The sequence below is a fragment of the Castor canadensis genome, chromosome 2, assembly GCF_047511655.1.
Source record: "Castor canadensis chromosome 2, mCasCan1.hap1v2, whole genome shotgun sequence".
Lineage (NCBI taxonomy): Eukaryota > Metazoa > Chordata > Mammalia > Rodentia > Castoridae > Castor > Castor canadensis.
This window is the reverse complement of record NC_133387.1, coordinates 139704569-139721128: the sequence shown is the minus strand read 5'-3', so window position 1 is coordinate 139721128 and position 16560 is coordinate 139704569. Positions and strand designations below refer to the sequence as shown.

Below are 16560 nucleotides of genomic sequence, written 5' to 3'. Positions count from 1 at the left end.
AAGGTTAGATTAAAAAGAATTAACCTAGAAGGTAACACCCACGCACAGGAAATCAATGTGAGTCAATGCCCTGTATAGCTATCCTTATCTCAACCAGCAAAACCCCTTGTTCCTTCCTATTATTGCTTATACTCTCTCTACAACAAAATTAGAGATAAGGGCAAAATAGTTTCTGCTGGGTATTGAGGGGGGGAGCAGGAGGGGGTGGAGTGGGTGGTAAGGGAGGGGGTGGGGGCAGGGGGGAGAAATGAACCAAGCCTTGTATGCACATATGAATAATAAAAAAAAATGAAAAAAAAAAAAAGAAAATGAAAAAAAAATTATTTTAGTGGTCAACTTAGAAATTTTGACATAGCTAAATTCTGAAAAACTACACCTTCTTTCGAACAAAACAAGAAGCCTCCTTTAACTTTACCCCAACTTGCATAATACTCTCTCCAAGAGAAAAAAAACAAATAACATACAAAGGCAAACCCATCAAAATTACAGCAGACTTCTCAACAGAAACACTAAAAGCAAGAAGAGCGTGGGGTGAGATCTTCTGGGCACTGAATGAAAATAACTTCAACCCCAGGATACTCTACCCAGCAAAACTATCATTCAAAATACATGATACAAAAAAGTCTTCCATGATAAGCAGAAACTAAAACAATATGTGACCACAAAGCCACCACTACAAAAGATTCTTCAAGGGATTCTGCATACAGAAAGTGAAACCCAACATAACCATGAAAGGACAGGCAGCACCAAACTATAGGAAAAGAAAAAGCAAGAAGTAGAGAGTAACTTCAATTTAGGTACACCACCAAACCTTCAAACAACTAAGACAACTAAATGACAGGAATCACCACATACCTATCAGTACTAACGCTTAATGTTAATGGACTTAATTCACCCATAAAAAGGCACCGCTCGATGAAATGGATTAAAAAGGAAGATCCAACAATTTGTTGCTTACAGGAGACCCATCTCACCAACAGAAATAAGCATAGGCTTAGGATGAAAGGCTGAAAGAAGATTTACCAAGCCAATGGCTCCCGAAAACAGGCAGGAGTAGCAATACTTACCTCTGACAAAGTAGACTTCAAACCTACATTGATCAAATGAGATAAAGAAGGACATTCCATACTAATAAAAGGGGAAAAAGACCAAAAGGAAATAATAATTATCAACCTATATGCACCCAATGTCAACACACCCAATTTTATCAAACATACCCTGAAAGACCTAAAAGCATATATTAATTCCAACAGAGTGGTTGTGGGAGACTTTAACACCCCATTATCATCAATAGGTCATTCAAACAAAAAATCAATAAAGAAATCCAAGATCTAAAATATACAATAGATCAAATGGGACTACTTGATGTCTACAGAGCATTTCATCCAACTTCTACACAATATACATTCTTCTCAGCAGCCCATGGAACCTTCTCCAAAACAGATCATATCCTAGGGCACAAAGCAAGCCTTAGCAAATATAAGAAAATAGAAATTATACCGTGCATACTATCTGATCACAATGCAATAAAACTAGAACTCAACAACAAAAGTAAAGACAACGTGCAAACAGCTAGAAACTGAATAACTCATTACTTAATGAACAGTGGGTCATTGATGAAATAAAAGAGGAAATTAAAAAGTTCCTGGAAGTCAATGAAAATGAAAACACAACCTACCGGAACCTATGGGACACAGCAAAGGCAGTACTGAGAGGAAAGTTTATAGCCATGAGTGCGTATATTAAAAAGACTGAAAGATCCCAAATAATGACCTAATGATACATCTCTAACTCCTAGAAAAACAAGAACAAGCAGATCCCAAAGCAAATAGAAGGAGAGAAATAATAAAAATAAGAGCTGAAATCAACGAAATAGAAACCAAAAAAAACCATAGAAAGAATTAACAGAACAAAAAGTTAGTTCTTTGAAAAAATAAATAAGATCGACAGACCCCTGGTACACCCAACTAAAATGAGGAGAGAAAAACCCAAATTAGTAGAATCAGGAATGCTAAAGGGGAGATAACAACAAACACCATGGAAGTCCAGGAAATCATCAGAGACTATTTTGAGAACCTATATTCAAATATTTTTGAAAATCTAAAAGAAATGGACAGATTTCTAGATACATATGATCATCCAAAACTGAACCAAGAGGAAATTAATCACCTGAATAGACCTATAACACAAAATGAAATTGAAGCAGCAATCAAGAGTCTCCCCAAAAAGAAAAGTCCAGGATGTGATGGATTCTCTGCTGAATTCTATCAGACCTTTAAAGAAGATCTGATACCAACCCTCCTTAAACTATTCCATGAAATAGAAAGGGAAGGAAAACTGCCAAACACATTTTATGAAGCCAGTATTACACTTATCCCAAAACCAGGCAAAGACACCTCCAAAAAGGAGAACTATAGGCCAATCTCCTTAATGAAATTGACACAAATATCCTCAACAAAATAATGGCAAACCGAATTCAACAACACATCAAAAAGATTATTCACCATGACCAAGTAGGCTTCATCCCAGGAATGCAGGGGTGGTTCAACATTGAAAATCAATAAACGTAATAAACCACATTAACAGAAGCAAAGACAAAAACCACTTGATTATTTCAATAGATGCAGAAAAAGCCTTTGATAAGATTCAACACCATTTCATGATAAAAGCTCTAAGAAAACTAGGAATAGAAGAAAAGTACCTCAACATTATAAAAGCTATATATGACAAACCTACAGCCAGCATTACACTTAATGGAGAAAAACTGAAACCATTCCCTCTAAAATCAGGAACCAGACAAGGATGCCCACTATCTCCACTCCTATTCAACATAGTACTGGAATTCCTAGCCAGAGAAATTAGGCAAGAAGAAGGAATAAAAAGAATACAAATAGGTAAAGAAACTGTCAAAATATCCCTATTTGCAGACGACATGATCCTATACCTTAAAGACCCAAAAAACTCTACTCAGAAGCTTCTAGACATCATCAATAGCTCTAGCAAGGTACCAGGATATAAAATCAACATAGAAAAATCATTAGCATTTCTATACACTAACAATGAGCAAACTGAAAAAGAATGTATGAAAACAATTCCATTTACAATAGCCTCAAAAAAAATCAAATACCTAGGTGTAAACCTAACAAAAGATATGAAAGACCTCTACAAGGAAAACTATAAAGTTCTGAAGAAAGAGATTGAGGAAGACTATAGAAAGTGGCGAGATCTCCCATGCTCATGGATTGGTAGAATCAACATAGTAAAAATGTCTGTACTCCCAAAAGTAATCGACATGTTTAATGCAATTCCCATCAAAATTTCAATGACATTCATTAAAGAGATTGAAAAATCTAACGTGAAAGTTATATGGAAACACAAGAGGCCACGAATAGCCAAGGCAATACTCAGTCAAAAGAACAATGCTGGAGGTATCACGATACCTGACTTAAAGCTATATTACAAAGCAGTAATAATAAAAACAGCATGGTACTGGCAGAAAAACAGACATGAAGACCAGTGGAACAGAATAGAGGACTCAGATATGAAGCCACACAACTATAACCAACTTGTCTTTGACAAAGGTGTTAAAAATATATGATGGAGAAAAGACAGCAAACACTGCTGGGAAAACTGGTTAGCAGTCTGCAAAAAAGTGAAACTAGATCCATGTATATCACCCTATACCAATATTAACTCAAAATGGATCAAGGATCTTAATATCAGATTGCAAACTCTAAAGCTGATACAGGAAAGAGTAGGAAATGCTCCGGAGTTAGTAAGTACAGGTAAGAGCTTTCTCAATGGAACCCCAGCAGCACAGCAACTAAGACATAGCATAGATAAATGGGACCTCATAAAACTAAAAAGCTTCTGTTCATCAAAAGAAATGGTCTCTAAACTGAAGAGAACATCCACAGAGTGGGAGAAAATATTTGCCAGCTACACATCAGACAAAGGACTGATAACCATAATATATAGGGAACTTAAAGAACTAAATTCTCCCAAAACTAATGAGCCAATAAAGAAATGGGCAAGTGAACTAAACAGAACTTTCTCAAAAGAAGAAATTCAAATGGCCAAAAAACACATGAAAAAATGCTCACCATCCCTAGCAATAAAGGAAATGCAAATTAAAACCACACTAAGATTCCACCTCACCCCTGATAGAATAGCCATCATTAGCAAAACCACCATCAACAGGTGTTGGCAAGGATGCGGAGAAAAAGGAACCCTTTTACACTGCTGGTGGGAATGTAAACTAGTACAACCACTCTGGAAAAAAATTTGGAGGCTACTTAAAAAGCTAAACATTGATCTACCTTATGATCCAGCAATACCACTCTTGGTTATATACCCAAAAGACTGTGACACAGGTTACTCCAGAGGCACTTGTACACCCATGTTTATTGCAGCACTATTCATTTTTTTCTTTTATTATTCATATGTGCATACAAGGCTTGGTTCATTTCTCCCCCCTCCCCCCACCCCCCCCTTACCACCCACTCCACCCCCTCTCTCTCCCCCCCTCAATACCCAGCAGAAACTATTTTGCCTTTATTTCTAATTTTGTTGTAGAGAGAGTATAAGCAATAATAGGAAGGAACAAGGGTTTTTGCTGGTTGAGATAAGGATAGCTATACAGGGCATTGACTCACATTGATTTCCTGTGCGTGGGTGTTACCTTTTAGGTTAATTCTTCTTGAACTAACCTTTTCTCTAGTTCCTGGTCCCCTTTTCCTATTGGCCTCAGTTGCTTTTAAGGTATCTGCTTTAGTTTCTCTGCGTTAAGGGCAACAAATGCTAGCTAATTTTTTAGGTGTCTTACCTATCCTCACCCCTCCCTTGTGTGCTCTCACTTTTATCATGTGCTCATAGTCCAATCCTCTTGTTGTGTTTGCCCTTGATCTAATGTCCACATATGAGGGAGAACATACGATTTTTGGTCTTTTGGGCCAGGCTAACGTCACTCAGAATGATGTTCTCCAATTCCATCCATTTACCTGCGAATGATAACATTTCGTTCTTCTTCATGGCTGCATAGAATTCCATTGTGTATAGATACCACATTTTCTTAATCCATTCGTCAGTGCTGGGGTATCTTGGCTGTTTCCATAACTTGGCTATTGTGAATAGTGCCGCAATAAACATGGGTGTGCCGGTGCCTCTGGAGTAACAGTCTTTTGGGTATATCCCCAAGAGTGGTATTACTGGATCAAATGGTAGATCAATGTCTAGCTTTTTAAGTAGCCTCCCAATTTTTTTCCAGAGTGGTTGTACTAGTCTACATTCCCACCAACAGTGTAAGAGGGTTCCTTTTTCCCCACATCCTCGCCAACACCTGTTGTTGGTGGTTTTGCTGATGATGGCTATTCTAACAGGGGTGAGGTGGAATCTTAGCATGGTTTTAATTTGCATTTCCTTTATTGCTAGAGATGGTGAGCATTTTTTCATGTGTTTTCTGGCCATTTGAATTTCTTCTTTTGAGAAAGTTCTGTTTAGTTCACTTGCCCATTTATTGGTTCATTAGTTTTGGGAGAATTTAGTTTTTTAAATTCCATATATATTCTGGTTATCAGTCCTTTCTCTGATGTATAGTTGGCAAATATTTTCTCCCACTCTGTGGGTGTTCTCTTCAGTTTAGAGACCATTTCTTTTGATGAACAGAAGCTTTTTAGCTTTATGAGGTCCCATTTATCTAACAGCACTATTCATAATAGCCAAGTTATGGAAACAGCTAAGATGCCCCACTATTGACAAATGGATCAAGAAAACGTGGTATTTATACACACTGGAATTTAATGCAGCCATGAAGAAGAACGAAATGCTATCATTCGCTGGTAAATGGATGGAATTGGAGAACATCATTCTGAGTGAGGTTAGCCTGGCCCAAAAGACCAAAAATCATATGTTCTCCCTCATATGTGGACATTAGATCAAGGGCAAACACAACAAGGGGATTGGACTATGAGCACGTGATAAAAGCGAGAGCACACAAGGGAGGGGTGAGGATAGGTAAGACACCGAAAAAATTAGCATTTGTTGCCCTCAATGCAGAGAAACTAAAGCAGACACTTGAAAAGCAAGTATGGCCAAAAGGAGAAGGGGACCAGGAACTAGAGAAAAGGTTAGATCAAAAAGAATTAACCTAGAAGGTCACACACCTTCTAGACGGGGGAGAAATAATATATGAATAATAAAACAATAAAAATAAAATAAAAAAACCCCGCCATACATAAAAAAATAATAAATAATAAATAAAAATACTCTCTCCATGTATCCTTGCAATGCGTTTTCATTCTTTCAAATTCCACAGATGTTATTTTTAATTTTTGTGATCAATGTTTGGTTAATCCATAAATTTATTAACGTCTATGTTCTTCAATGCTTGTCCTATCTTTAATCTGTTGTCTTTAAGATTATTTTTTAGAAATTGGTATATAGCTGTAAATTAGTTTACCTACTAATGGTTAACTCTCAACAACTTTCTTTGAAATGACTACTACTTTCCTTTATTCTTCAAATCATATTTTTCTCTGTGAGATGTAATTTATGCATACGATTTTCTCTTGGCATAATGAAGATATTCCTCTGAATTCTGGCTGTTATTTCTGTTACTCTGCAGTCAGATGTCAGTATAAATGTGGCTTGATGGTCATCAGTCTCTTCTTCCTAGCTATGCTAAGATTTCTCCTTCTTTCCTACACCACGGTACAGGTGGGCGTGTTTTTCTTTAAAAATTACATTGCTTAGGATACATTGAGATTCTTGAATCTATAGAATGTCATCTTCTATCACTTCTAGAGTGTTCTCAGCCATATCTCTCTTTAAATAATTGCCTCTCATCCATTTCTCTGTCATGTTAGATCTTCAGTGTAACATTTTCTCGCTATCCTCTGGTCTTTTAAACATTCTCTTGTTTTCCATTTCTTTGTTTCTCTTGGATATATTATAGAAGTTTTGCTGTTTTTCCAACGTTACTACTTTGTCCTATAAGGTCTTTGGTTCTTTTTCAAATCTGCTTAATTTCATGCCTCTGTTATTTCTTGAAAGCTATAAAATTGCGTGTGCTTTTTTTTCACCTTTCTAGTATCTAAAGCTTTTTAAGATCTTTTTTTTTTTTTTTTTTTATCTTTCATCCAGTCCTCCATGGTAACATCTTTTTTTTTTTTTTTTTTTTTTTTTCATTTTTCTTTTATTATTCATATGTGCATACAAGGCTTGGTTCATTTCTCCCCCCTGCCCCCACCCCCTCCCTTACCACCCACTCCACCCCCTCCCGCTCCCCCCCTCAATACCCAGCAGAAACTATTTTGCCCTTATCTCTAATTTTGTTGTAGAGAGAGTATAAGCAATAATAGGAAGGAACAAGGGGTTTTGCTGGTTGAGATAAGGATAGCTATACAGGGCATTGACTCACATTGATTTCCTGTGTGTGGGTGTTACCTTCTAGGTTAATTCTTTTTGATCTAACCTTTTCTCTAGTTCCTGGTCCCCTTTTCCTATTGGCCTCAGTTGCTTTAGGGTATCTGCTTTAGTTTCTCTGCGTTAAGGGCAACAAATGCTAGCTAGTTTTTTAGGTGTCTTACCTATCCTCACCCCTCCCTTGTGTGCTCTCACTTTTATCATGTGCTCATAGTCCAATCCCCTTGTTGTGTTTGCCCTTGATCTAATGTCCACATATGAGGGAGAACATACGATTTTTGGTCTTTTGAGCCAGGCTAACCTCACTCAGAATGATGTTCTCCAATTCCATCCATTTACCAGCGAATGTTTACTCTGTTTTTGATGGCTCATATTTTGTCTTGTTTATTGTTGTTTTAATGACTTTTCACTCTGAATTGACACTTTTTCTTTGAACTCTTTGAGTTCAGTTGGTTCTTTCAGAAAGATTTGAACATTTGGACCAATCAATGTCCTAATGTGGGAACATCTTGAACTAAATTTTCAACTTGATTTCTTTTAGGCTACCCAGATACTGTAAACTTAGGATGCATATATGTGTGTATCTGTCTATCTATATCTATCATCTATCTATCTATCTATCTATCTACCTACCTACCTACCTACCTATCTATCTAACTATCTAAAAGCTAGTCTTTGGTCATAAAGTCTCAGCAGAATTTTTTCCTTTATCATTATTAGCAGGGTTCTAGACAGATGGTTTTCATTGTAAGCCTCTTAAAGGGGGCCCAACTCACCCATACTGAGAGAGTGGTCATTGGGGGGACTCAGTTTTAAGAGGTGATCTCTATTAGACTTCTCACTTTGGAAGGCCCTCATTATGCCTTTTCTAATCCAAGTCTCTAGAGACTGAAACCACGATCAACTTCTGCAGGTTCAGAAAACACCCTCAAGGAGAAAATATGGCTATGGTATTTTGTCAATTTTTTATTTTATTTAAACTTTTTATCAGTGCAAATTAATTGTACAAATAGTGTGTTCCATTATCTTTCTGTTCATGCATGTAATATCCTTTGGTGACATTCACCCCTCTGTTTTCTTCTCCCATCCTCCCTCCTTTCCCTCTTCTACTAGTATTTTTTTAAATACCACCAATATTCTTTTTCATAGTCTTTGATTTGAACAATTCTTGCTTTCTTGTCAGTTAATGAATGAATACAAGAATATGAAAATATTTTTATAGTTGTTTGTATCAGAAGAGGTTGGTCCTGGTATCCAGTCTACTAAGTTGCCAGACATGGAAGTTAATATATCCTTCTATAGGTAGATCAAGCAGTTGCTTTAAGTGTTTTTCCTTTTTGGAATACCAAAAATTATTTCATGGTTATTATATCAAGTGGCAAAGCTAATCATTTCTTTCTGAACTACTCCAATCTCACCCCCACAGAAGTAACCACTGGTAACATTTCACTTCATTTGCATGTACATGCATAGATTAATATATGTAGACAAGCAGAGATTTTATTTTTTTAATTTTTAATTTTTTTTATTTTTATTTACTCATTTACTTTTTATTATTCATATGTGCATACAATGCTTGGGTCATTTCTTCCCCTTCCCCCCACCCCCTCCCTTACACCCGCCCCACCCCCTCCCTCCCCCCCCACCCCCTCCCTTACACCCGCCCCACCCCTCCCTCCCCCCCCACCCCCTTGATACCCAGCAGAAACTATTTTGCCCTTATCTCTAATTTTGTTGAAGAGATAGTATAAGCAATAATAGGAAGGAACAAGGGTTTTTGCTAGTTGAGATAAGGATAGCTATACAGGGCATTGACTCACATTAATTTCCTGTGCATGTGTGTTTCCTTCTAGGTTAATTCTTCTTGATCTAACCTTTTCTCTAGTTCCTGGTCCCCTTCTCCTATTGGCCTCAGTTGCTTTTAAGGTATCTGCTTTAGTTTCTCAAGCAGAGGTTTTAAAATAAGGAATCATAGTATTAAGTTGTGTTAATATACAACTTGCTTTCTTATGTGTTTTTATCACATAAATCAGTAATTATGGATCTATCTCTGCCCTCTTTTTCTAATTCAAATTTTTGGCAGTATTAACATCCTGGTTTGATTCTTTACATTTTGGTAGGTTTCTTGTATGCATTCTCATAAAGTGGTCGTTAGCGACTTGCTGAGGTGTAACTCAGAGTATCTGTTCCCTCATGGTTCTTTATGGTGTGATCTTTCAAAAAAAAAAAATCACATCACCTCTTTTAGCCATAGGTCCCAATGGTATAAAATGGAAATAATAATTTTAATAATCTTTATTATTGCAAAAGCTTTCCCTGAGGATTATTGAGTTAATAAATATTAAAATGTTTTACTTTGGGAAACCATCATGGCTCATCTCTAGTCACTGAAATGGAAAGGTCTCTAACCAAAGAAACTTTCAGCACATGGAGAGGTAGGCTCAGAAATGGATCTTTTCTTATAAGATGACCAGGCATACATGATAGTATGCATAGAGTCCTATAGTATCCCAGAGGACAAATACCTGGTTCAGCTGAATAGCAGCTGAATAGCAAGGTCTAAGCATGTTAAAGATTTTTAGAACCAATGCTTGTGTTGAATATTTAAAAATAAGTTGAGCATGGCAGTTCTATGAATGTTATTCTCAGTATTGATATACCTGTTTCTTTCCCTTTTAGGACAGCTGATTTACCAAGTTCAATCACCTGATGAAGGGGCTTTAGTGACTGCTGCTAGAAACTTGGGATTCATTTTTAAGTCTCGGACCCCAGAGACGATAACAATAGAAGAATTGGGAACGCTTGTTACTTATCAATTGCTTGCCTTTTTGGATTTCAACAATATCCGAAAAAGGATGTCTGTCATAGGTATGATTGGTAGTTCAGATTATTTTTGATCATTGGATAGTACTGTGATTATATTGCTGCTTTGCAGGGGTTGTTTTACTCTTGGCTGTGTGCTAAAAGTTGTGATACTTTTTGTACCTTTGTGAACTCTTGTGATCCTCAACTTTAACTCAAAACTGCATTAATGTGTGGCTAACATTAATAAGGGCTGATTGTTACTATATTGTGTCCAGCATTGTTCTTAATTCTCTACCTGAAAGAACCAATATGTCACACAACACTAACAAAGTAGGTGCTATTTCACAGGTAATGAGACTGAGACATGGAGAGGTGGCATAACATGCTCAAGGTTGCATAGCTTGAAGTGACGTAGTTGGAGGTTCATAGCTAGGAAGTCTGACTCAGAACCCTTTCCTTTCATCACTGCACAGTACTGGTTCAGGATAAGTTTCTGAGTTGCATGGCATTTTCCAGTTGTTGGGAATATCATCAGTATCCTTCTCGTATCATTCATTTTCTCTGTTCACCACTGTTGCTGGAGAGGATCACCTAATATTTTATTTAGCACCACAGCAAACCCATGCTTTCCTAATTCAGTGCTAGCCCTCAGTGCTGTTTCAATGCCCTCATGAAGTCTCAGAAAGACAAACTGTTAACATAATCTCCCCCCCATCTCCTCCTTCATCTCTAAGTGATATCTTACTTGTTCTCATTCCTGATAGAGGAAAAATACTGTTATTCCCTTTCAAAGCTGAAGGTTCTTCCTGTTTCCATTCCCTACCCACCTTTGCTTGTACTTTGGATTTCTCCTTCAACAGTGGCTCCTTATTTCATCCCACAACTCCACCATCATACTATTTCCTTAAAGATACCATTGATATTGTGATGTCTACTGATTTTGCCGGCCCATTTTTACACTTTCCATCACAGATGAATTTCTAAGGTCAGATTTTGTCCCTTGCCATTCTCACTGTTTACTTTTGCACTATCATTAAAAATGTTCCCTTTAAAATAATTGCCTCTGCAGACTCTAGGGTACTCTTTCTAAAACACAGACCTAATTTTGCTACTGCTTAAAAGAATTGATTACTTCCCAGATTTTAAAGTATAAAGTTCTTAGGTGACATGCAGGATTATTTGCAATCTGACATTGAGTCAATTTACTTTTCTTTCTTTTTTTTTTTTTTTGGCAGTACTGGGTTTTGAACTCAGGGCCTCATGCTTGCAAGCCAGGCATGCTACCACTTGAGCCACACTTCCAGCCCTATTTCTTAAACTGAGCCATAGCCTCACTAGAACTCACTATTCCTGGGATGCATTATATTCTTTTATACCCTTTACACATGCTGTTCCTGCTATCTAGGACAGTCCCTTTTCCCTACTTCTCTCTTTTTTTTTTTTTTGAAAACTCCTACTCATCAGGTAATGTTCAATTTAAAATGTCATTTGTTTTCTCTTTTCCCATTTTCCAAATAAATGCACCCTCCTGTGTTTCCCAGAGTGCTTTGTACAAAACACTGGTGGGATGCCCATCCCTTGGGACTCATGATTTTTCCAGACAATAGATAGGGTGCTCTCTTAGGGCACGTGCGGTGCCTTAGTCTTCTTATATTGCTCAAGGACAAGCACCCCTCTTGGCACACAACAGATTCTCTATAAATATTTGTTAAATAAAATTCAATCCAGTACTTATGAATACCCAAATCATTGCATTAAATAAATATCTAGTGTGGAAAACGTGTATATATAAGGCTAGGCTTTTCAGTCTCAACTGGAAGCTAGTCCTGAATGATTGCTCTCAGCAGGTAAAAGCCAAACAGCATCTGAGAATGTTTGTTTTTGTCTTTGATGACAACAGGCCATAAGCAGTCCTCATTTGCGGAGGAGCACATGTCTGCTCTAGGTGTTGGCTTAGCGCCACATCAGCAGTAGCTGTCTTCTCTGTCCATCCTCAGGGGAGGCCTCATCATGCTCACTTGGCCCAGAATTGATTTCTCTTTGCTCTGAGGGTGTTGACAAAAATCTAAGATTGCTACACAGAGAGGCTTTTGGCTTTTCCTCAGTGTTGGTCACCATTACAGGCTGTGGAGAAATAGCAGCCTAACCGCAGACATCAGATCCCTGACTTAATGGATGCCATATGAAGAAAGGTAATGCTCCACCACAGATGCCTGGTGTCTCACAGACTTCATTTTGGTTCTGTTTGGTTTTTAATCAGGAGGAATTTGAGAGGGACTCTAGTAGGGTAGAAGAGTCTCTGTTGTGCTGATAGCTAGTCTCATGATTGTCACATGGCTGGTCTGTGGGGACAATACCCTGTTGTGAAGGTGCAGACATTTGCTGCTGTTGCTACTCTGCCTCTTCCTCTTCTCATTCCCTCCTCATCTATGCTTTCTTTCTGTCTTTAATACCAGCTGTGCTTTCATTTTAGAGCAAGAGCCTTGATTTAAGCCAGTGGTATCTAAGTAAAAGTTGGTTTCTGTAGAATTTTTTCAGAGGGTACAGAATCTCCTATATTAGCAAATGTGTAATTCTTATTGCATAGTTTTAGAAGGACTGATTGTACTGATTTCATGAATAAATATAGATATAAAATTCCAAGATATTTCTTAGATTTAAGAGGCAGATAATTATTAAAGAAGAATAAATTGCAGTAGCTCCCTAAAAAGTCCTCACAACATCTTTAGCTAAAAATTCAACTATAAGCTTTTCAAATACAGTGTTGGTGGTACTCACCTGTCATCCCAGCACTCAGGAGGCTGAGGCAAGAGATTGTGACTTTGAGGCCAGCCTGGTCCACATAGTAAGACTCTGTCTCAAAACAAAACAAAACAAAACAGATTATAAGAGCACAAATCATACTGCTGTGTTACCTGCATTTCTCTTTGTGGATGAATGAGCAACTGGGATATCACAAAGTGGAATCACTAATCACCATTCACAGTGTTGCTGTTGCATCTGTATGGAAGCCACTTCTGACCTTTTTTCCCCTTTATGTCACAAAGGCATAGCTACCACTCTCAGTGAATTTTACATAATATAATTGATCTTAAGCAGCAATTCCTCAAGTACCTATTATGTTCCAAGGACTTGAAGCCAAGGGAGAATGTGAAAAACTGAGGTTCTGTGTGACTGTATCCTGAAAATGTGGAGAAGCAGGGTAGGAAAGGTTGGATTTTCATGAGCTCAATTTATGCCATGGTAAGGAGACAGAACTTGACCTAAGGGCAGAGGGGAGATGCCCTTTGATCAGATTTCAGGATTCTAAGCAGCAGTGTGATGAAGATGCTGAGTTTGAAAGGAGGCAGCACTGGAATAATTAAACCAGTTTAATTAGTGTGATAATTTGGGGAAGAGTGAGGGTGGCACAGAGAAATTCATGGCTTCAGTTGGATATATAGGTTGTAGGGAGGGAGAATGATAAGTGATGCCTAATGTTCTGGTTTGGAAGGCTGCATGAATTGGTGACGCTTGTTGCTAAGACTGGGGACATAGGAAGAGCAGCAGATGACTGGAAGAGAATAAATGTATCCAATTGAGTGTGAAGTGTCTGGACATATCTGAGTGATGTTCAGTTGACAGCTGGATGTGTACATCAGAAGGGAGTGCTGGAGATGGTATGGGTTATACATTTGAGATCAGTCAACTTGTCGATGGAAACTGAAGCCATGAACATAAATGCAGTTATCCAGAATTAGTGTGAATGATGGGAAGCGACATAGATCCTGAGTAAATGTCTGAAGAACAGAGTTCTGTTCATTATTTAAAGGATAAGCAAGAGAAGATTTATGACTTAAAAACTACAACCTCTTTCCAGACTCTGGCCATAAGTTATCTTGACCATTTAAAACAATTATGTTCTTTTTAATTTGTTTCAGAAACCTTTGAAATGACTGAGATTTTATTGACCCTGAACAGAAATGACCAGAAGCCTTGGATAAAAAGAGATATAAAACTTGATGAACTTATAAAGAAATATTTACTGAATAAACTTAAGCAGGCTTCCATGAAATTGGATTTGTGTAAACTCAAACTTAAATGGTGAATGCTGGGTTAAAAGAAAGCATCAAATATGGAAAATACATTGAATCTGAAAATTATACAGCAGCAAAGACTTTTGCAGTTACAGGGTTTAAATGTTGCCTTTTTACATACAGAAGCTGAGTTAGAGTATATGGTTCCTCTAGGCCAGTGGTTCCCAATGTGGGTCTGGGGAACCTCGAGATTTTTTCAGAGAATACACAGGACAAGTCTTTTCATTATGGAACTACTGTTGTTTGTCTTTTTACTCTTCTCATGTGTACACTGAGGAGTTTTTCAGAAGCCACATGACGGGTGGGTGATATCTCTACAGAATGAATGCTAAAGCAGACATGAGAATTCGTTTGAGGGGAAAGAAGCTTGTTGTGCTTTGGCAGTAATATTCCTTTAAATAAAACTGTAAATTTTGTATCTCATTAAACCAATAGTGAGATTGGAGATAAAGGGAGTCTAGTAAAGACTATCAGTCCCAAACTTCGGGGATAGGTGAAAAATATAGCACTACTAATAACAGACTTCAAGTGGGAAGTCAAATGGTTTTTAAAGCCCTCTGTGAAGTATGCTTAGGCATGATTCACCCAAGAATGAACCACTAAGAATGAATGGGCTTTTCCAAGGATAAAGGGTGTAAAGAAATCATTCAGGACCAAGAACTAATACATAAACTATGGTTTGAGTGGCGAGAATTCCATATAGAGATTTGGCCTAACATTGATACCAATTTGAGCATAGGTCTTGCATTTCACACCAGGAACTTTCATAAAAAGTTCTCAATTCTGTTCCATACAGAAGACTTAAAATTTTCATTTCTTTAGCAATGATAGGCTAAGAAAACAGGAAGGTCATATGCATCAGAATAAAAACACTTGTTTCTGAGTTTGAGAAATCAAAGGATTCCAGTAGAAAGCATATTTCTAAGTTGGTAAGAAAGAATAAAGTCAAGTAATTTAGGTAGTGACCTCTAACAAAAGGCACTGAGTGTTTTACTCAAGCATTATGCCCATTTCCAAAGCACTGAGTAGAGCCCTGGAAGAGTCTAGTTTTGACAGATTTCATTAATTATAATATGCTTTTCCAAACTTTTTTTTTTCAGTTCGGAACCCAGCTGGGCAGATAAAACTTTATTCCAAAGGAGCAGATACTGTTCTGTTTGAAAAACTTCACCCTTCCAATGAAGAGGACCTTCTGTCTTTGACGTCAGACCATCTCAGTGTAAGTGCCTCATCTTACCATTAACATAATGGCCCCTTTGCCATCTTCTTTAGTTAGAGCTTGTTTAAAGACTATCAGCTGAATGACTTCTGAAATCAAAGGCATCTGGATAGCAGTTCCACAGGGAACTGTGCCAATGAATGTCTAGAAACTGGCACATGATGTCCCCTCCCTGCCCTGCTGGAGTCAGGGCAGTTGGTCGCACCACAGGCAGATTAACACAGCAGCTGAAGGAGCCACACAGTGTAGGCTCCTGGAGGAGCTGCCGGACCACCTACAGACATCACTCAAACCCTGTTCCTCTTGGGAGACTGGACACTTCTGGGAAGAGAGTCTGGGGAGTTGCTTTGCCTTTGGCTCTTTTTAAAATTTATTTTATTTTATTGTTTTTGCATTTACTTACATATGTATACATTACTGGGCTACATCCCCTCTTTCCCCTCTTCCTTAGGTTCTGGTGTGTCTGGTACCAATGGACTCTGTTGTGATTACCAATAGACTCTCTTATGATTACTCCTGGGGAATAGTTTAGAGTTGTATTGAGATGGTGAGGAAAAATAGTCTCTGGAGCCAACTTTTCCTCAAGGGTTCTTTTATTCATGTTATAAATTATGATGAGTCCTTTATGTCTTATATAACACTCAACCCATATATTCTAAGGTCTGCATAATTTCTTTCCAAAAGCTTTCTGAAGGGAGTAGAGGCAGTCTTTGCATTTCTCTCTTTTTTTCTCTAAAGAGTAAGGGCCTACGAATTAATATGAATGTTGCTTGGTGTAAGTATTTGTCCAATATTTGTTTGAACTTCCATTTAATCTCATATGAACTTTGGAGGAAAAGAGTCAAAACTCTCATTTTCTCATTTTTTTTCCTGTAACAATTATTGAAGATTCATGTGCTTTGTCTGACCCTATATTTAATGTAAAACATTCCCTTTAAAAAACAGACAAACAAAATATAAAACTATGCCTGACTTTAAGCTTAAAAATGATGGTTTAGTAATATTGGTTACAAACATAGTTATTGTTTTTGTCTTTCC

The 16560-nt window shown here is 37.6% G+C and overlaps 1 protein-coding gene across 4 annotated transcripts in view; it reads left to right on the top strand.

Annotated features, from left to right (window-relative positions):
- Nucleotides 1–16560, top strand: part of Atp8b4 (ATPase phospholipid transporting 8B4 (putative)) — a 258513-nt gene that overhangs the window by 176669 nt on the left and 65284 nt on the right. For all 4 annotated transcript variants that reach the window (XM_074065913.1, XM_074065915.1, XM_074065914.1 and 1 more), the window contains 2 exons: nucleotides 10102–10290; nucleotides 15404–15522. In XM_074065913.1, coding sequence (XP_073922014.1) covers nucleotides 10102–10290; nucleotides 15404–15522 — 308 coding nt within the window. The remainder of the gene's footprint in view (nucleotides 1–10101; nucleotides 10291–15403; nucleotides 15523–16560) is intronic.